The sequence below is a fragment of the Manis pentadactyla genome, chromosome 4, assembly GCF_030020395.1.
Source record: "Manis pentadactyla isolate mManPen7 chromosome 4, mManPen7.hap1, whole genome shotgun sequence".
NCBI classification, from domain to species: domain Eukaryota; kingdom Metazoa; phylum Chordata; class Mammalia; order Pholidota; family Manidae; genus Manis; species Manis pentadactyla.
The window spans coordinates 42,317,390-42,339,766 of record NC_080022.1 but is presented as its reverse complement, the minus strand read 5'-3'; the positions used below and the strand labels follow the sequence as shown (position 1 = coordinate 42,339,766).

Below are 22,377 nucleotides of genomic sequence, written 5' to 3'. Positions count from 1 at the left end.
TTGGAGAATTTGATGATGAAAGTGTATCCTGGAAGCCCATCCCATATAAATTATTAAAAGAATTAAAGATTGCCTGCAAAGACTATGGTCCCTTGACACCTTACACTTTGACATTGTTAGAGACCTTATCTAATAGATGGATGACACCGCTACTCTCTGTAACAAAACCTTGAGTGATGCTGGCCTCTGCCTCCCCTTATGATGAAAGATTAACTCCAGAAAAAGAAGAGAATTTTGGAGAAACTGCAGCCCGATATAATCCTTTTAGAATAGGTGCTGCTCAACTAGTTAAAAAGCCTCCAGATTTTAAGGTATCTGTAATCAAGGAAGCTAAAAAGAAAGAAGACAATTGAATATTAGTAACTCGAATATTTGTGTCAGTTTGTCTGTCTGTGTATATGTTCTTTTGTGAAAAGTGTTGCTAACTGTAGTCATTGCATCTCAGTCTGTATGTTTGTGTGTCTAAGTGTGTAAATAGAAAATATTTTTTTAACCTCCAGCAAGGACTCTACTCTCCAGTCCCCTCTTCTCCTTTGCTTTGGAGTTGCTGTTGGCAGGCAATGTGTGGGGTCATCTTTATGTCTGTCTGTTGGCAGTGGTTTATCTCAGTCCATTGAAGCTGGTGGTTTGCCTCAGCCAGGCCTATGTGATCAGAGCAGTGGTTTCTGCTGGGATCATTGTGGGTAGGCTGCCCTCTGCCTGCTCTACAGCGATGGCAGGGCTGCTGGGTTAGTGGGTGGGTAGGTTGCTTGCAGGGCGAATTGCACAATGGTAGGTGGCATGGGCTTGCAGGGGTGGCAAGTCACCCAGTTTCAGACCCCTGGATGCTCAGCAGTGGCAGCAAGCCACATGTTGGGAGGGCATAGTTGTGCTTATGCAGTGAGTCACATGGTGGATGGGCCTGTGGTGGTGGCAACATGTGTGTTAGGAAGGGTTAGGGGAGGGGTGCGTGGACTAGTTGGGGGTAGCAAGTAGGGTGGTTGGAGGCTATGCCAGGCAGCGGATGCAGCTAGTCACACTGCACTGGCACACAGCTGCTGCAGTTGCTTGCGGGCACCCCCGAGCAGCAGTTGAGGCCTCCCATGGGAAAAAAGGAGCTTTTGGAGCTGGTTCATGCAGGTTTCTCCCCAGTTGAGCTGAATCAGGGCCATGAAAGCCGAGAAAGTCTCCCTGTCCTTGCCAAGCAGCAACGTCAAGTGCTGCTGGGTGAAGTGGACTGGTGCATTGGTGGTGCTCAGGGAGGAGCCTCGGGAATAAGCTGCCAGCGAGGGGGATGGAGTACCTGGAACTCCTGAGAGTGCTCCACATGCCAGGCAGGTATGGTCCACCTGCTCTTTCTCCTGCAGGGACAGCACTGTCCAACCCTCACCCTTCTGGCTCCCCTCCCACTGTCTTTCAAACTGCTGCCTCTGTGTTGGGTCTTGGCATGCCTGTCCTCCACAGGCAGCTGGAGTCTCAGCCTCTCAGACTGTTCCAACATCCCTGGTGTCCAGTCTTGCTAATCACCAGAACCCAATACAATGTGGACTCATGTTTCCAGAGCAGATCTCCAGGGTCAGATGTGCAGAGTTCCTGGGCACTTATCCCTTCCCCACTCCTTTCCTCTTCTGCCTGAGCCTGTGGGCTGGGATGGGGGAAGGGCTGCAGCCCCACTTGGCGGTGGCTATGCCACTTTATCCTTTTCTGTGTGGTCTTCTCTTCTTCCCCAGGTGTAGGTGGTGTGTTCTGCAGTCCTCAGTTTGTTTTCAGGCTTGGTTGTATTTGCTTTAGTCGCTCCCTTTGTATGTGTGTGGGAGGGGGTTTCCATCTTGCCTTCCTATTCCACCATCTTGAGGCACCTCCCTTTCCATTTGCATTACTTTTGTAATTAACAAACAATAGAGGAAAAGAACAACAACAAATAAATGTTTGACCAGGATTCTCACTGGCTGGAAATTCATGTTGGGTCCAAGTTTTTATTGATCACAGTTTAGTTTATAGGCAAAAAACATTTATTAAATGTCTCCTAGTTAGCTGGCACTGCTCTAGGCACTTTCGCAAGTCTTTTATCCTAACCCTCACAATAGCCCTGTGAGGTAGGAACTGGCCCCATTTTACAGAGTTCTTCGTAGGTAGGAGATTGTTGTTTGATACCGTTATTTGCCACATGTTTTATTGGACTAGAAGTCCTTATTGGCTGGCGATTCATTGGTCAAGAGCTCTCATTGGCCAGGAGTTCCTATAGGATGCCTTTAAGATTCAAATAATCAAAATACTAGAATTTCCCCCCCACAGGAGTGACGGTGTAAGTGGGGTAAGAGTGGAGGAAGGAGAGTCAATAGTCTCCCTCTGAAGCACCATTTGAGTTTGCTTTGGTCACCCATGCAAGGTCGGGGGAAGGGGACAGTGGGGGAGGAGGAAAAATGGTCATAAGTCTTCCCGCTTCTTCAGGATGAGCTTCCTCACAAGCGCTGTGATCTGGGGCCTGATCTCCTCTACTGACACGGTTGAGTCCCAAGCCCCTGCTACTTTTCCATCTGGGGTCACTAGGTACTTCCAGAAGTTCCATGTAGGCTCCTTCCCAGAAGTCTCTAGAGAAAAAGGAAGAAGGAGAGCAAAGTGTGTGTACCTGTGTATTCTCCCCTGGAATTCCACTATCAGTGTCCATCCTCCTCTTGAAGCAGTGGTTCTATTAGTTAGAATTAACTAGAGAGCCTTTTAAAATCCTGATGCCAGTCCACACTCCAGAACACTTACATCAGAATCTCTGCGGGTAAGACTCAGGCATTAGTATTTTTCAAAAGCTGCCCAGGAGATTCCAATGTGGTGCCAAGGTTGAGAACTACTGCTTTAGGATTCTGTGAAGTTAATAAAGCAGTATCAGATCCTCCTTTATTAATGACCATAAACTAAATAGTCTACACCCTATTCTCCAATGAAATCTTAATGGTCTCCAAATGTTAATCTATGGATTGGGTGCATGTGAAATCATTGTGGTGGGGGTGGGGATTGGGATGTGCTTAAAATAAACAGATTCTTGGGCCCTGCTTCAGTAGGCCTCAGGCTAATGCATTTTTAAGAGCTTTCCAGGTATTTCTAAAGCACGGCTGGGTTTGATCTATAACTATGGGAAGTAGGAGGGTACTAATAAAAACATACAGGAAAAAGGAACAAATATTAGGACTGACCCACAGGGCAAAAATCAAATCTGCCTCAGTAAGGGACCTTTTGTTTGCTGTTGTTTCTCATTTACTCTCCCAGGTGGATGGGTTGGGGACGGCAGTGAGGGATGTGAAGGCAGCCAGAAGCATGGAGTGGGAGAGGGTAAAATGGAGCCCCCAAAGGAAGAGAAGGGCCCGAGGGGGGAAACAGGACCATAGGACAAGCTTGGCCCATGACTCCATTTTGTGGTTCAGAGGCTCTGGGGCTGGAAAAGGGATCTATTTCTGAAATAATAAGATCTGGTATTTTAGCTCAGAAGTTTGCGTCCTGTGGCTTACAGACTTTGCCTCCAACTCAGGCCAGGAGATGCCTGTCAGCAGTCTTGGTCAGCCTTTTCCAGGCATGTGGTGCCTGTCTGCACCTGCAGTTTCATTCTAGGAGCCACTGTATATGAAAACCAGATCCTGGACAAGTCAGTGGGGGTGACTCTGAGGGAAAACTGCAAAGCCACAGGGGTAGAGATATTCTTAACAGGAATACCCCTCAGCTCATCCTCAAAGATTAATGCTGGAGCAGACCATCAGCCCACGTGCAGGAACCTGAAATGGGCCCCAGGTCACCCAGCTAGCCAGTGGCTTCTGTTGCCCAAGAAGCTACGACCTCAGCCAGCTGAGGGAAGGTGGGGGAAAGGATCAGGACTCACGTGTCAGATACTTGAAGGCAGGGTGGGCACCAGTGCCGATGACTGCAACCTTGCTAAACATGGGGAAAGAGACACTGTAGGTGTGGCGGGCGAAGCTCTCAATCTCCTTATTGCTGTCAGGCTCCTGCTGGCCAAACTGGTTGCAGGGGAAGGCAAGTACATTGAAGTGGTGGGGCCCCAGGTCCCGCTGGAGCTGCTGCAAGGCCCGGTAGTGCTGGTCTGTGAAGCCGCACTCACTAGCCACGTTCACCACCAGGGAAACCTGGATGGCAAAAACAAAACCCAGACACATACACAACTTGGTGAGAGGCATGTACTCATATGTGCTATGACATGGCCACATGTGACCCCCCAACAATTAATGCTCTTATACATACAAGAACACAATGTACACATATGTAAATGTGTGCAATGATCTCACAAATACATGCACACAGGCACAAATGAAATCAAATACACAGGGGCTTATACATGCATATACACACATGAACATTCATGAAAATAAGCATACAGTGCACATAAATGGGTATGCACATGCCCCATGATACAAAGATATGTTAACACACTCCATACATGCCCACGAACACACACAACACATTCACAGACAGAGGCACATACACTGATGAGCTCATATCAGGAAGTGATTTGGGGGAATAGAAAGGCAGACCTGGGTTCAATTTCTGGCTCAGTTAGCTGGCTTTCATCACACTACACTCTAGTTGCCTGTGTATGTGTTGGTCTCCCTTCTAGAATGTGAATTCATTGAGGGCAGGAGGTATGTCCACTTCATTCCTGGGCCTGACATATGGAAAAGTCTCAGTGTCTGCTGAATGAATAAATAAGTGTGCATACATACACAATCTCCTGTTTGGGTACCTAAGCAGATATGGGTTTTCTTGATAAAGGACCCAAGAGCCCCAGAGCAATCCCTTTTTCCCTCTCCCTGTACAGCAAATACCACTTTCTTCAGTCACTAATTTTTTAAAAATCTATTTTTTAACCTAATTTTTTATCCTTAAATTTATCACCTTATAATAATTTATATAAATTTATTGATTGCCTTTAGGTGATGGCACTTGATTATAATACTGCAGTTAGAATTTTGGCACCAATGCTATGTTTTTAGCTTCTAGTTATATATTATTGAAGGATTTTAAATCTTAGCCTATGTCTGGGCAGCCTAGCCCTATCTCTCTGGTCACTTTTAGAGGAGCTGTAATAATACCAGCTGGCTCCATAAAAAGGGCCACCTCCTGGGGTGGCCTGGGGCACTGGACATGCACAAGCAAAAACTACTTAAGCTAGACAGGGTTTCTCAACCTCAGCACTATTGACAGTTTGGGCCAATAATTCTGTGAGTGGGCTGTCCTGTTCATTGTAGGATATTTAGTGGCGTCCCTGGCCTCTACCCACTAGGTGCCTAGTCTGAACAATCAAAAATGTCTCCAGACATTGAGGGATGTCCTCTGGGGAGCAAAGTCATCCCTAGTTGAGAACTACTGGGCTACATGATGAGAACAACTGAGCTGTAATTCCCTCACCCTGCCTCCACCAGATGAGGAAGGACCCAGATCCTGGGACTCCAGGCTGTAAGAACAAACTCTCTCACTAGCATCAGCATATTTCTTACTATGCCTGTGGTGATGAGAAGCTGGGGTCCTTAACTCCCTTCCCCAGTTAGGGGTCTTCCTCTTTCTTTTCTGCTAGATCTCTGGGCAATGAGAGCATAAAGGTTGCTTATTTTTAACCTACATTATGCTTACCCACTCTTTTAGAAAGAGGGAAATCTTGCTTCTAGTTCCATGCCTGAAATCCCAAAGCTTATCACCATAGTGACCAAAATAGCCACACCCAGATACACGCAGTTAATTTACATTTATATATATATATATATATAAACACGGATAACCTTGAAGTACAGGCAAGCACATTCCCAGACAGTCACGCAGTTATCCATTCTCAACACTGGTCTAAATGACTGTCTTCCCAGTTAGCTTCAGGGCATAAACCATTTATCTTGCTCATGGCTGTGTCTCCAGGGTTGGACCCAGTGCCAGGCATGTGATGAGAGCCAGTAAATTTTTTTTTTTCAATTAAAAAAATTGTGGTATAAGACACAGAATGAGCTAGTAACTATTTGCAGTTGAATGAATGACCAGAGTAGCCAAGTCTCAGACCTGGCGTGGGTGAACACGTAGCCCATCATTTACAGCTTCCTTGGACTCACTGTTCCTGGCAGTTAAGGACAGGGGCTTTGGAGCTGGACTGCCTGGGTTCAAATTCTCACTCTACTTCTTAGTAGCTGTATGACTTTGTTCTTTCTTTTTTTTTCCAATTTCTCTCTGATGGATTTCATGGCCTCTTGCTCCCATGCTTTTTAGGATTTACCAGTGACCTGGAGAATTAAAACAATCCTGGGACTACTTCTCTGGGTACTTTTTCTCTAGGATTTCTTTTCCTCACATCCTGGATGCCTTACTTCTGAAAATAAATAGACATTGTTCCATTTTTGTCTTGGCACTTATTACTACTAGGAATTGCTTTCTTCATTTCTCTGTTCCTTATTATCTCTCTCCTCTCCACCTCATATAAGCGCTGTTGAAGTGGGAACTTGTCTGTTTTGTTCCCCACTGTATTGCCAAGGCCAGTCTAGTACTTAGTATACAGTAGGTTTTCAATTATAAATAATGAATTAATGAGCAGCAGAACTGCTCGACCTGGGGCTCTCTGGCAAGCTGCACTACAGGGAAGGAGAGGCCAGAATGGGAATGGGTCCTGCTCTTACTGGCTCTTTGCCCTGAGTCCTGCATGAGGTTCCTGCTGGGGCTCACCAAACGCTGGTTCAGAGCAAGGTGCCTGTGCAAGGTAGGCAGAGAGCCAGGCATGAGCAGGGAGGGGGACTTCAGCTATTGTTGACTTTGGCTGGTGTTTATATTCGTCTCAATGCTTGTTTACATCCTAAACATTCCGATACACTGTTCTCCTGGGATGTGGGGAGTAAGAATATATAGATAATAGGCCAGCCAAGACTGGTCCCAACATGGAGGAGAAGTTGACCCTGACTTCATCTCAAAATACATTATATGCTCATTAGTATACTAAAAATCACACCCCTTGGTATAATGACAGTTCTGAGGACCAAAAGAGGGAGTCACCCTATTTCCAGGAAATCCCATTCCTATTCGAAGTAAACCCCATTAATCCGGATGAATGTTCCATCCTGCTTAAACACTATCTATAAGACCCCACCCAACCCAAACCCCACCATGCTGCTCACCTTTCCAGCATGCCCGTACTCCTTCCCTGAGTGTGTACTTTTGCTTTATTAAAATACTCTTTGCTTGTACCTACTTGACCTGTGCATGAATTCTTTCCTGATCAGAGTTACGAACCTTCTTCTGGGTTGAAGTTTCACCTAGAGGGCAGGGAGACCTCCCTGGATTGGATTTCCTGACAATTTCACAATGTCATTTCCTTTGAAAGACACAATACTGTGGGGGACAGTCAGGAAAGAATTACTTTCTCCAGGACTTCCAGCATAATTGAGAATTTCAAATTTAGAAAGTACCTTATTCACTTAGGATGGCCTTGCTCTCAGAATAAGAATGCTAATAGCCATTTTTGTGTGGTCTATCCAAATCTAGATGCTGGGTCCACCTGTCTGTTAGAGCCCAAGTCCCAGCCTTCCCATACCAAGGCCCTAGGGCCATCTTGAGAAGTGGAATTGGATGGCTCTTCACTACACACAGTGCAATATCTAGGCCTCTGAATGCAGTGTCTAAGGCCCCTCTTGGTCACTCTCTACCCTCTCTAGCCTCATCCACAATTCCTAGCCTTGTGCTTTATACTATTTTGAGCACAACTGTTTAAAGTGCCCTCTATTCCTCCACTGTACCTTTCCTGCAGTTTGCTTCTGAGCCTTGGCATGGACAGTTCTTTTTGCCTGGAATGCTCTTCTTTGGCTCTCATATTTCATACACTCACCCAGGCACACTTCCTCTCTGAAGTCCTCTCTGAGCTGAGATTCCCTCTTGGAAGGGAGGTCACAGATAGCCTGGGTGACTCATTTCTTAGCCTGAACTGCCATCTGAGGAATTTGCCAAGAGCAGATCATGGACGGTTCTGTTAGGGGGGCGTTGTGTATTTTCCTGGGTTCTTGTCCCCACCACAACAAAGAATTGAAGGGCACAGACACAGTAGTGAAACAGAGTAAAAGTTTTATTTAAAGTTACTTAAATGGAGAAAAAGTACAGGCGACCTCAGGGAGGAGATGCACCCTGAAAGGTTGAAGAGAGAAAGTTTAAGGTTAAAAGGTTATGCACTTAGAAAGTGCAGGCAGCCTGAGAGGAGTGCACTGAAAGGTTGGGGGTTCCCCCTTTTAAGGACTTTTCAGGAAGGTGACAAAGGGCTAGGGGTATGGACTTGTTAAGTGGTCTCCAGATGTTTATCTTTGATGAGACATTAAGTTTCTTATCATTCCTCCAGGTAATTCTGCAAAATTAGCTTAGCACAATAAATTTACTGCTCTGATTCCCTCCTGGGATAGTTGCTTCCTGGTCTGGGAACATATCAAATAAGACTACCTACCGGGCCCCCAAGGTGGGCTGAGTTATCGTCTGTTTGCTAAAGATTAAGTTAAGAATCTTAACTTCTGGGTTTTAAAATGCAACCTTATCTTTAAGATGGAATCCTTCCTGCCTTTTACTATGTTGCTTACGGCTATGTTGTTTAGCTGTTTATGTTGCTGAATTCGTTGCCCACGTTGCAAATTACTTGATTAGAGCTGAAGGAGAAAAAACAGCATATAGGTAAAGTTAAAAAAATAAGCTGGGCCTGTTTGGGAAAAAAAAAAAGCTGGGCCTGCATGATTAACATAATAAAGACATGGGCTATGCTGAGATACCCTCCTTTATTTGGGGAATATTCAAATATTCCCAGGCCAAGTTGCTGCTGACCTTTTGAGCTTCAACTGATTAATTCATTAACTCTGGGTCTTCTCTGGCTCTCTAGTATTAACTGGTTAACTCTGAGCCCCTTGCAGTGGGCTTTACTGGCCTTAATTCTCTCTCCACCCCGCTCATATCTATTTTCCTGTCTAACAGTTCTCCTCCAGACTCTGCTTTCCAGCGCTGTGTGACCCTGGGCAAAAACATTCCTTCTCTGGACCGTGGTGTCTTCTTAAGGATGATCTGTGTAAGGTCCCCCTGACATAAAATGAGAACTCTCCCTTTCACAGTGTTCTCGTTGAACTCAGTATCCCCAACTCCCCCTGTTCCAGGCGGAAATGGGATAGGGGCGACCAACGCCGCAGGCTGCAAGGGTTACTTTTTCCACCCGTGCACGACAAAGGCTGGGCCAGGGTATCCAGCCTCTGGGGGAGGTCCGGACCTGCTGCCCCAACTCGCCGGGACGGAAATCTGCGCCAGCTGCGAGAGTTTCGGGTTTCACCGCGCGCCGGGGCTGCGCCACGTAGTCACGGGACAGACTCAGCGCAGGGGCGGGGGGCGCCGCGCGCGAGGTAAGTTCCTGGGTTGGGGTGAGGAGCCGGGGCAGGGCTGCCGGGCAGCCGGAGACCTCTCAACCGGAGCCACACGCGGCAGGTCCCGGGCCGCGGAATGCCCCCCATGTGGCCCTGCCGGAGCCGCGCCGAGGCCCCGCGGGCAACACTCACCGACCCGCGGTACTTCTCCAGCGACACCAACTTGCCCCGGATGTTCACCGCCTTGAAGTCGTAGAAGTCCCGCTCCCGCTGCGCGCAGGCCGCGGCCGACAGGAGCAGCCACGCCGCCACCAGTGCAGCCACCATGACTCGCTTCAGAAGCGGCGGCGTTGTGAGGGCAAAAACGAGGCGGGGGACCCGGCGTGGGGGGCGGGAGGAGGCGACTGCGGCGCCGGGCGGCCGGAGTCAGGACGCGCCCCCTTCTCCTCCGCCCGGCGGTGGAGCGCCAGGCTCTGGGCCTCAGTCTCCCCATTTGCACAACGGAGCATTGGACCCCGCGCCCCTTCCCGGACCCCACGGCCACGGTTTCAGGATTCTGAACCCCGAATCCAGAATTTGCTTCAGGGAGACTCCCCCTTTGTTCCAGGATGCAGGGTAATTGGCACGGAAAGGGAGGTGAAAACCTGCATCTGAGGGCTCAGTTTCTAAGGAGCGCTGTGCCTTTATGCTGGTCGCTCCTCTCTGGGCCTCGGTTTCTCCATCTGTTCAGTGGGGCTAGCCTCCCTTCCTGAGACGCCTAGACAGCATAGGAGTAATAGAAAAATGGGTGTGAAACACTTTATCAGCTGAGTGTTGCCTACAAACTTTAGGTGAATGAATTAACACCCCCTGAAAGGGATAGCATGGAGGAGGGGAAGAGGAGACCTGGGGCCTGTTCAAGGTTGGGTTCTTGGGAAGCAGATTTTGAGGTGGAGATTGCAGTGCAGGCAACACCGGAGGGATCAACACCTGTGGAAGGGAGGGGAGGGAAGAGGAGTGAGCAGAAGTCCAGAGCCCCATGCAGGCCCAAGGAGGGTCTTGGCTGATCCAACAGGGACTCGAGCTAGAATCACCCGTCAGAGTTGTCCCCAGATGAACTTAAATGGCTAGGGTGGCCTTTGTCGCTTATTGGACGTGGGGCGATGTAGTATGGCACAGGAAAGGAGCCAAGGTGGCCCTGTCCTCAGAGGGGCTAATGGTTGAAGGCTTTCAATTAACAGCACTCCCAGTAGCTGGCGTCCCAAGTCTTCACTGATAGGGGATCTGGGCAGCACATCACAGTGTCTCCCATACTCAGAAAAGCCCTACTGAGCCCCATTAAGTGTCAGGCATGGTGCTGGGTACTGATGCTATACTAGTTCTTCACAGGCTGCTATGAGAAGCCAGGTAAACTGTAGATTTCATGTAATATGGTTAGAGCTAAGCACTCCTACAATCATTCAACAAACACTTCTTGCACTCCTGTTCTACGCCAGGTTCTACTATAGGTGCCTTTTATAGAGTAATGAACAAGACGGCACGGTCCCTATGTAGGGGGAGATAGGTAATAAATAATTCATGAATAGCTCTAACATTACAGTTGTGGTAGGTACCACTTGCTAGCTTGGGTGGGGGTAGGACAAGGATGTTTTCCTAGAGGAAGGAAGGTCTTAGCTGAACTCTGAAGAATAAGTAGAAATTAGCCAGATTGAGGCAAGAAAACAAGTGCAAAGGTCCTGAGGGAGAGAGAAATATGGTGCATAGAGAAACAAGGCAAGTTTGGCTGGAGTAGAGAGAACAAAGAGTGAGATGGAAATGTAGAAAGGCAGGCAGGGGTGAGGTCACACAGAACTGAGTAGGCCACAGTAAAGATGGCCAAGAAATGAGTTTTTGTTTGTTTAAATCAGGGAGAAGCAGTGAGTCCTATGTTGTTCATTTGGCTGTTCTGTAGAGAACAGATAAGAAGGGGCAAGAGTAGATGTGCTCCAGGTGCTGGAGTAGAGGAAGCTCTGGGGTTTTGATGCCCACAGGCAGTTGCTAACCTAGCAGTCAGGAAAAGCTTCCTGGAGGTGGTAACGCTAGAGTCATACCTTCAAAGAGGAATGGGAATTCTCCAGTTTGGGAGGGCAAAGATGTCAGCCTGAGAGAGCAATGTCTGTGAAGGCACAGAACCTGAGAGAAGTGCTTGGCTGTTGGGGTGAGAAGGGGTGGGTTACAGCCAAGGTTGGTGGGGTCACTGGGGCCAGGTGGAGAAGGGTCTTGAATGCCAAGCCACTCTTCAGTCTCTAAGCTGGGCACAAGATCACAGTTAATAAGATTCAAACCCAGGCCTTCAGGTTTAGAACACGGAATCTTTCTGCATTACCACGGTGGCCTCTCTCTTCAGAAGCAGACAACATTGTCAAGGGAGATGGAAAACGGGAAGGAGAGCTCCAGACAAGGGCCAAGACAAATACGAAGTGTTCCGGGCATTCCTCCTCCTTCCACCTTCTCTTTGGGAGCCTGTAGCCTGTGATGGGTCCTGTGGCATTAAATGGGCCTCTCTGCTCTGCTCCTGTGAAGATGTTGATCTCCATTCCTGCCATCTGTCCCTGTCACTCAGAGTTTCCTTGTCTGTCCCAATAGCCAAGAGTTCTCAAATTCTTCTCCCCACGACTCGAGTTTTGCAAGCTTGCCCAAGCTATTTCCTGTTAGAATCCAAGTAGTGAGGTACTTCTATTAAGAAGGACAAAAAAGTTAGCTGTGAAACATTTCTCACTTGTAAGTTTCTCTCCTGGGCCCAATCCGCCTCCCCTGTTCATGCTCCAGAACCCAGCTCAGAAATTGTCCCTCTTCTGCCACTACACTTGTTGGCTCCCTCCTCCCTGATGCCTTCATACCTAGCACACTTTACTGTTAGTGGATTGATGATAATATTTGTGGTTGACTGTTTCCATGGCTATCTTCCCCACCAGAATGTAAGCTCCTTGGGGGCAGGCAGGAGTATATCTGAATCATCTTTGTGTCCCCTGGCACACACTACCTACTCAGTAACTATTCATTTTTCTTAAACCTTCTGTTAATTTTTATCACTTGTCTATGTTAGAATCTGATAGGAGATGCTGTCGATTTTAGCCATCAGTGTCATTTTATTTTCAGTCCACTATAAATTTCTGGTGTTTCTGAAAGAGGACAGTTATTTCCAGGTGGTCTATCTACACAAATGGGAGGGAAACACACACAATTCTCAGCTGAGCACCTGGAAGGGTAGATGACTCACTCCTGGATTTCCCTATTCCTCTTTTCCATAATAAGCTCAAAGAATATTTTTATTAAAGTATCATTGATATACAGTCTTATGAGGGTTTCACATGACCAACAATGTGGTTTCAGCATTCACCCATATTATCAAGTCCTCACCTCCCTGTGCAGTCACTGTCTATCAGTGTAGTAAGATGCTACAGAGTCATTACTTGTCTTCTCCATGCTATACTGCCTTGCCAGAGACCTATCTATGTTGTGATTGCCAAATGCCCCTTAATTCCCTTCTCCCTCCCCACCCACCCTTCCCAGTGCCTTCCCTTTGGTAACTGCTAGTCCCTTCTTGGAGTCTGTGAGTCTGCTGCTGTTTTGTTCCTTCAGTTTTGCTTTGTTTTTACACTCCACAAATGAGTGAAATCATTTGGTACTTGTCTTTCTCCACCTGGCTTATTTCACTGAGCATAATACCCTCTAGCTCCATCCATGTTGTTGCAAATGGTAGGATTTGTTCTTATAGCTGAATAATATTCCATTGTGTCTATGTACCACGTCTTTTTTATCCATTCATCAATTGATGGACATGTAGGTTGCTTCCATATCTTGGCTATTGTAAACAGTGCTGCGATAAATATAGGGGTGCATATTTCTTTTTGAATCAGGCATCTTGTTTTCTTCGGGTAAATTCCTAGGAGTGGAATTACCGGGTCAAGTGGTATTTCTAATTTTAGTTTTTTGAACCAATATACATTCCCACCAACAGTGTAGGATAGTTTCCCCTTTTCCACATCCTCTCCAGCATTTGTTGTTTCTTGTCTTTTGGATGGTGGCCATGCTAACTGGTATGAGGTGATACCTCATTGTGGTTTTAATTTGCATTTCCCTGATGATTAGTGATGTGGAGCATCTTTTCATATGCCTGTTGCCCATCTGAATTTCTTCTTTAAGAAGTGTCTGTTCACATCCTTCGCCCATTTTTTAATTGGGTTATTTGTTTTTTGTGTGTCAAAGAAGATTTTTATGGGTATTTAGAATACTTATAATGTTTTTCTCATTCAATAAATTGTTGAGCACCTACTATAAGACACTATATCAAAGGTTAGGAATACACTAGTTAATAAGACAGACAAAAATTCTTGAATTTACCTTCTAGTGGGGGGAAAAGGATAATAACTACAATTTACAATATGAAACATGTAGTACCTTACATGGTGATAAGCAGGGGAGAGGGATAGACAATGTAGTGGTGGGGTAGGAAAGGACTGCAATTTTAATTTAATAATCAGGAAGCCTGACTGAGAAAGTGGCATATGAGCAAAGACCAAAAGAAAGATAGAAAACAATGGGGAAAACTAAAGGAGCAACATTCCAGGTAAGGGAAACTAAGTACAAAGGCCCTGAGGCAGAAGCATATACGATGTTTGGAGAACAGCGAAGAGGTTACTGTGGATGAAGTGGAGTGACCGAGGGGAAGAGTAGCATGGGATGACATGAGAGAGGTAATGGGATGGGGCACAGATACCACTGGGTCTGACAAACCATTGTAAAGACATTGGCTTGAAATCTAAAATGGGAAGCCAATGAAGAGTTTTGAGCAGGGGACACAGCATTTATAATTTATATTTTAGCAGAATCACACTGACTATAGTATTGAGGTAAGGAGACCAGTCAGTAGCCTATTGCAGTAATCCATGTGAGGGAACATTGTAGGCTTAGACCAAAGTGATGACAATGGAGGTGATGGGAAGTAGTCAGATTCTGAATATATTTTGAAAGTAGAGGCAAAAGGATTTCTTGGTAGGTTGGATGTAGTGTATGAGAGAAAGAGAAAAATCATGGATGGCTAAGTTTTTTGGCCCGAGCAACTGGAGGAGCAAAGTTGCCATTAATTGAAATAGATACCTACAGGGGTAACAGGTTTGGGATGGAAAATCAAGAGCTCAATTTTGGACATGTTAGGTCTGAATTGCCTGTTAGCAGTGGTATTCTAATAAATGTTTAGCAACTTGCTGTCAAGGGAGAAAAGGGGTGTGTGTGTGTGTGTGTTTGCATACCCATATAAGTTTATTATAAAATTTACTGTTATAAATGATGCATAACACAATTCACATATAACAAAATGTACACATTATACTCATGATAAATTCCATATAGCCAATTTGTTCTCTTGGAGTGCTTTAATTGATTTTTGCAAAACATGTATCTATAGCAAACAAATGGTTGCAGTTGCTGAACAAGTATTCCAAGATGAATGTTGGTTGACATTTTCATTTACGTTAATAATATGAAAGTAAAATATTGAAGACATGTTGGAACTTCACTAGTCAATGACGCAAGTGACTTCTTTGTTGAATCAGATAGTAGCTTTCCAATACTGGAAGAATATTTCCTCAAGTTTTAAATATTGTTCATAATAGCTTTAGACATAGTACATTCTAAATTTAATTTGCATTATTAATATTTTTTCATCACTTTTTAAATATAGACAGTCAACAAAACAATAGATCAGACTCTGGTAGCATTTGCCAATTTCTGTGATGTAAAACTCACCATGGTTAGTTTTGGAGGTACTGGCATGATGTCACTGAACACAGAGTTAGGAAGAGATGAAAGAGTAGCATACCATTATGCAGTATTTCCACAGTACAGATAGAATAGATGTAAATAACCTTAAGAGCATAGAAAATAATCAAATATAGTGAAATATTATAAAATGACAAGTTTTGAATATTACCTTTGTTTTTAGTATAATTTACTTAATTTTAAGTTTAATAATTCAATTTTAATAATGCCTATGTTTAGTAAGAGCCTGGAAAATTTTCTGAAAATGTGACAATTGGTTCTCAGAGCCGGCTCCAGACATCACTCCTATGTCTATTTAGGTTCGATATGTGAGTCTGGACTTCAATGAGAGATGTCAGAAGTACAAATTTGGGAGTAGACAGCATACTTCAGGTTGGGCAGGGACATTGGACAAGCATCATGGTTACTTTTTCGTGCCTATGATGAAAAATGCCGAGATATAAATAGTATAATGAGAACAGGAGGGACTCCATCTTAAGGCTAAGATTCCATTTTAAAAACCAGGGAGTTAGGAGGTAAGATTTCTAACATACTTTATGGTAATCAGTCAATAACCTACCCTATCTTAAGGCAGGGCAAGTAGTCCTAAATGATATGTCCCCACTGCTTGAGGGTAAACACCATCTTGGAGAAGAACAGGATCAAGAAATTCCTTGTGTAAGTTTACCTTACAGAATATCTAGAGGACAGACTATGGTTGGTGACATAATGTCTCTAACTGGAGATAAACATCATGAGACCATGAGTCAAGCCTATGCACCCCCAATCCTAGCCCTTTGCCCCATTCTTGAAAGCCTTAAAAGACAGAGTTCTAAGCCCACAAGTGTGCCTTCCCTCTGAGGTTGCATGCACTTCCCTACTTTGAGTGTGCACTTTACTTTAAACAAAGACTTCTCACTGCTCAACTTACTGCATTTTGTCTCTGTGCTCTTCCAGTGGTAAGCGTCTTTGTTACTTCTCTATTTCATTCAATTTTCTAGACTTAAGCTAAGTCTTCACTTTCTCTGTTCTACTTCAGTCAAGTAGAGTGGCTTTAGGAGTTGGCAAGCGATCTGCCCTATGCCAAGCAGGACTTAAATGAGCTTCCCTTTCCTCCCTCTGCTCTTCCTTGCTCTCTGATGCCTGCATACCTGCTGCCATTTGCTGTTACTCTAGCTTTAATGAATTCCTTCCTTCCTTACACTTGTCTGACCTGTTTGAGAATTCTTTCTCATTCAGAGTCAAGAACCCTCCCCCATCCAGGCTGAGGTCTCACCCAGTGCACAGGGAGAGACCTCCCAAGATGTAGCTGCCAAACAACATACTGAATATTTAAACCCGTGATACTGGATGATGATTGAGAGTTGGTGTAGATAGGCGGGAGAACCAAGGACACTCCTTGGGACTCCAACATTCACCATCAAGGAAATGAAGACATCAGGGAAATGAAACAGAACCAAAAGAGGAGACTGAAAAAGAGTAGCCAGAGGAAGAACAAGAACCAAAGGGTTCAGTGTCATGGAGGCTAAGTGACAGATTTTTCCCAAGAAGGAGAAGGTGGTTAACTGGTCAAATGCTGTGGATAAATCCAGTAAGAGTAGGAGTGAGAACTGAAAACCAGATTTAGCAATTTGTCCTTCACTAATAAAAAGAATTAAACTAAGAAATACAATATTTTCATGTGTCTTTGCTGTTACTCATGCTGTTCTCTCTACCTGGGTTTTTTTTTTTTTCCTTCCTTATCTTTATAGCAAGCTCCCATCCTGCTTCCAGGCTTTATCAGTCAATAGGAAACAGATGACACACCCAGATGAGGAAAATTAGACCATGTTTTATGTACAAAGGGATTAATTTCAAACATGTGGGTGGAGTATAGAGGAAGACAAGGAAGAGTTCAAGAAAGTATCTGAGCTGTTAATGCCTCTTGACCTGAACTGGTGGTAGAGAGGGAGAGGAGAGATTACAGAAAGTGGAAGGGAGGGTTCTGCTCATTAGGCCTTCCTGAAAGGGTAGTAGTCACCTTCAGAGGAGATTCACAAACAGCCCAAGGCAAACTTGTAAGGAAGTAGCCAGGGAATTATATTACCCAGCCCTCCCTCTCCTCCCTCTCACCAATCTCCTGCAAGGGTGTTGGCCCATCTTCAAGTAGAAGCCGGGGAGCAAAGGAGCCCATTGACTAAATCTATACAGGTTCAATGTATTGGGCACAGTAGGTAGACTGTGGATCTCAAGGGCTAAGGTATCCAGCACATAAACCCTACTCAAAACAACTTTCTGAGGCTTTTCTCAATACAACTTTCTGAGGCTTTTCTCAATACCCTCAGGTAGTTAGGTGCAGCTCTTCTATGCTTCCCTTTAATGTAGCACTTATGCTTTATTGTAGTGATCCTCAATCTTGGCTGTACCTTAGCATCCCTTGGGAAGCTTTAAAAAATACTGATGTCCAGGCCCCATCCTAGAATCAGCTGAATAAGAAAGTCTGGGAACAGGGCCTCAAAATTAGTGCTTTTAATTGCCTCCAGGTGATTCTAAGGAGCAGCCAGGATTGAGAATCAGTACTGTACTGTCATTGTCTACCTATGTATTCAGGCTGTGAGAGCTCAGAGTGCAGGGCCATCTGATTAAACCTCTGTCTTTAACATGCAGCATGGGACCTGATACTGGGCAAATGCTCAGGACATGAAAGTCCACATTAATGAGTATGATGACAACATTTTGTGTAACTAGTAGGATTTATATTGCCTACAGCATTGTTCTTCATACTGCAACTTGCAACCCATTAGTAGGTCATAGGATCAGTTTAGAGACTCAAGTCAGCATGAAAAATAATTGAACAGAAAATATCAGAGTAGGTCCCATATAGTAAGGATTAGTGTAGTATTGTGAAACAGAAATGTGTGATCCAAATTGCAACATAACCTGTGTATCTACTGTGGGTTGCATTAAAAATGCTTGAAATCCACTGACCTAGGACAAATAATATAAATCACTATGCTTCTGTTCATTACCTTTAAAATGGGGATAATAATAGTATCTCCTAGAACCCTCCTACACTTTTGGTGGGAATGTAAATTAGTTCAGCCATTGTGGAAAGCAATATGGAGGTTCCTCAAAAAGCTAAAAATAGAAATACTATTTGACCCAGTAAGTCCACTCCTAGGAATTTACCCGAAGAAAACAAGATGCCTGATTCAAAAAGACATATGCACCCCTATGTTTATCACAGCAGTATTTACAATAGCCAAGATATGGAAGCGACCTAAGTGTCCAACAAAAGATGAATGGACAAAGAAGATGCGGTACATATCCACAATGGAATACTATTCAGCCGTAAGAATAAAACAAATCCTACCATTTGCAACAACATGGATGGAGCTAGAGGGTATTATGCTCAGTGAAATAAGCCAAGCAGAGAAAGACAAGTACCAAATGATTTCACTCCTTTGTGGAGTATAACAACAAAGCAAAACCGAAGGTACAAAACAGCAGCAGACTCACATACTCCAAGAAGGGACTAGCAGTTACCAATGGGAAGGGCTTGGGGAGGGTGAGTTGGGAGGGAGAAAGGGATTAAAGGGCACTATAATTAGTGCTCACAATATAGGTAGGTGTGGATAAAGTGAAGGTTCCTGTGGCCAGGATTGTCACCTGGCCCTGGTCGGCTAGCTCACTACACACACATATGTTGGCAATATGTTGCTATTGACTCTATATAAAGAACTCTGCCCCATGCTCTGGGTGACACATTGGCATGGCTGCACAGCTGCAGGGCTGCAGGAGAGCAGAGATTGGAGTGGTGGCAGTGCCAAGAACAGAGACTGAGACAGCTGCAGGGGTAGAGAGGCCCAGAGGTAGAGACTGGCTTGCTGCATGCAGACTCGCTCTGAGTGGACGGGACTCTAGTGACTGACCTGCCACCATGGGAATAAATGTGGGTATAAACTCTTTCACCCCAAGAATGTTCCATTGTTATTTTTTGGTCTCATTGAATACATAGTGAACTTTCCCAGGGCTGAAACCCATTGGCAAGACAGTAGATCACAGGGAAGGCAGTATAGCATGGAGAAGACAAGTAATGACTTTATAGCTTCTTACTATGCTGATGGATGGTGATTGCAATGGGGTTTGGGAGGGAACTTGATAATATGGGTGAATGTTGTAACCACAATGTTGTTCATGTGAAAACTTCATAAGATTGTATATCAATGATACCTTAGTAAAAAAAATAGTAGTACCTCCTACCTCATGGGATTATAATGATATTAAATGAACACATGTAAAGTATCTAGTACAGAATAATCAATAGTATCTATTGTTCAACAATGGGGACAGTTTTTATTTATTTTTTAAATTTTTATTCATTATTTTTATTATTTCATTTTGGTATCATTAATATACAGTTACATGAGCAACATTGTGGTTACTAGATTCCCCCTATTATCAAGTCCCCACCACATACCCCATGACAATCACTGTCCATCAGCATAGTAAGATGCTATAGAATCACTACTTGTCTTCTCTGTGCTATACTGCCTTCCCCGTGCCCCTCCCCACATTATGTGTGCTAATCGTAATGCCATTTTTTCCCCTTATCCCTCCCTTCCCACCCATTCTCTCCAGTCCCTTTCCCTTTGGTAACTGTTAGTCTATTCTTGGGTTCTGTGAGTCTGCTGCTGTTTTGTTCCTTCAGTTTTTGCTTTGTTGTTATACTCCACAGATGAATGAAATCATTTGATACTTGCCTTTCTCCACCTGGCTTATTTCACTGAGCATAATACCCTCTAGCTCCATTCATGTTGTTGCAAATGGTAGGATTTGTTTTCTTCTTATGGCTGAATAATATTCCATTGTGTGTATATACCACATCTTCTTTATCCATTCATCTACTGACGGACACTTAGGTTGCTTCCATTTCTTGGCTATTGTAAATAGTGCTGTGATAAACATAGAGGTTCATATGTCTTTTTCAAACTGGGCTGCTGCATTCTTAGGATAAATTCCTAGGATCAAATGGTATTCTATTTTTAGTTTTTTGAGGAACCTCCATACTGCTTTCTACAATGGTTGAACTAATTTACATTCCCACCAGCAGTGTAGGAGGGTTCCCCTTTCTCAACATCCTCACCAACATTTGTTGTTGTTTGCCTTTTGGATGGTGGCCATCCTAACTGGTGTGAGGTGATACCTCATTGGGATTTTAATTTGCATTTCTCTGATGATTAGCAGTGTGGAGCATCTTTTCATGTGCCTGTTGGTCATCTGAATTTCTTCTTTGGAGATGCGTCTGTTCAGATCCTCTGTCCTTTTTTTTTTTCTGCTGGTTCTCCACAGCTTTTTTTTTTTTTTTTGGTGTCATTAATCTACAATTACATGAGGAACATTATGTTTACTAGACACCCCCTTCACCAAGTCCCCCCCACATGCCCCATTAGTCACTGTCCATCAGCATAGTAAGATGCTGTAGAATCACTACTTGTCTTCTCTGTGTTGCACAGCCCTCCCCGTGCCCCCCCACACACTATACACTCTAATCGTAATGCTCCCTTTCTTTTTCCCCGCCCTTATCCCTCCCTTCCCACCCATTCTCCCCAGTCCCTTTCCCTTTGGTAACTGTTAGTCCTTTCTTGGGTTCTGTGATTATGCTGCTGTTTGTTCCTTCAGTTTTTCTTTTGTTCTTATATTCCACATATGAGTGAAATCATTTGGTACTTATCTTTCTCCACCTGCTTCTGCCCATTTTTAAATTGGATTATTTGTTTTTTGTTTGCTCTGTTCAGATCCTCTGCCCATTTTTTAATTGGATTATTTGTTGAGGTGTGTGAGCTCTTTGTATATTTTGGATGTCAAGCCCTTATTGGATATGTCATTTATGAATATATTCTCCCATACTGTAGGATGCCAGGAAGATAGTTTTTAAAAGCTGAATATAAAATTATATTTATCTTGTGATTACTGCTGTGTAATATTAGGCCCACAGATAGATAAGGGCTTTTCATCTTACTACATCAGATCAGTTACTGGCAAGCACTACGGCAATAAATAACCATTTACAAATAGGAAGCTGTGGACTCAGCCTCTTTCCGTTTCTTGATGCCAGGAATGTTGTAGGGCCTGACTGGGGTTGTGGAGGTGCTGTTTTAGATTCTGTCTGAAGCTATGTCTATTAATATCTCTACCACATTTGACCAGTGCATACAGGCTATCTCTGCACCTGCTCTTGGAAAATTAACACAGTTCTGTTTAGAGGCCCTGGGAGGAGGGACTCAGCAGGGCTTAGTTATTTCAGTATCCAAAGCACTTAGCCCTGTGGCAATAATTGTGGGCTACATAGAATTGATCTACTGATAACTATTGAGTGACCCTGATCAAGTCACATACTCTGGATGGGAGTTTCCTGTGAATAAAATAAAGGAAACTGCATTATAGATTGGAGGTAGAAGGCACCTCTGATTTTACAAGGGGGGAAGCTAAGACTCAGTTAGGTGAAGGCAGTTGCCCAAGTTCACACAAGTTAGCAGAGAGGCAGGTGTTATAGCGAAGTCTCTCCACCCCATGGTAGAGCACTTTCTATGGCATTGTATTGTCAATCCAGTTCTATAATCCTAGGGAGCAGTTAGAGACAACAAACTGAGATACATATTGATGTATCTGGATGTGTAGCCCAGTTCTGCCACTTTCTCTGGGGTTTTATGCAAGTTAATTAACCCCAATTGTACCTCTGTTTCCTCATTTGTAAATAGGAATAGTAGCATCTACTCACTCTATGGCTGGCAGATTAAATAAATTCAAACATGTAAAATACTTCAAGCAATGCCTGTCATGACAGGAACATTTTGCTATTATTGTTATTCCCAGGCCTTTGACCATTTGCATCCCATATAACCCCCCAGCCTCATTTCCTGCCTCTCCCTTCTTGTTTTTGATGCCAGAAAGGCTCTACCTCCTCAGCCCTGTCTGGTAGACTCCTACTTCAGTCAAAATCCCTTTCTTTAGGAAACCTTGCTTCAGTCCTCTTTCCACAGATGTGGTGGGGTTGATGGGAAGTCCTTTCTCCATGCTGGTCAGACCCCTGCGTATTTGTTCTGCTGTGTTGTAAATTTCTCTTCAAGTGTCTGTTTGCCTACCATATAGTGCCTGGTATACAGTAGGTATTCAATAAACATTCCTTTTCAAAAACTTTATTGATGAACAAAATACATATAACAAAATGAATATATCATAGCACACAGATTGATAAATTTTTGCAAACTGAACACACTGATGCGGGGTTCTTGTT

General features: G+C 44.3%; 1 protein-coding gene and 1 long non-coding RNA gene across 2 annotated transcripts in view; one reads left to right on the top strand and one right to left on the bottom strand.

Annotated features, from left to right (window-relative positions):
- The window catches only part of LOC118916283 (uncharacterized), a 60,819-nt gene that overhangs the window by 28,316 nt on the left and 10,126 nt on the right, over window positions 1-22,377 (top strand). The gene's annotated exons all lie outside the window — the stretch shown is intronic.
- On the bottom strand, window positions 1,902-9,728 carry GPX7 (glutathione peroxidase 7). Its single transcript, XM_036893133.2, has 3 exons — window positions 9,516-9,728; window positions 3,845-4,106; window positions 1,902-2,570 (listed from the first exon to the last, which is right to left on the bottom strand). The coding sequence occupies exons 1-3, from the start codon at window positions 9,648-9,650 to the stop codon at window positions 2,407-2,409; spliced, it is 561 nt and encodes a 186-aa protein (XP_036749028.1). The 5' UTR covers window positions 9,651-9,728; the 3' UTR covers window positions 1,902-2,406.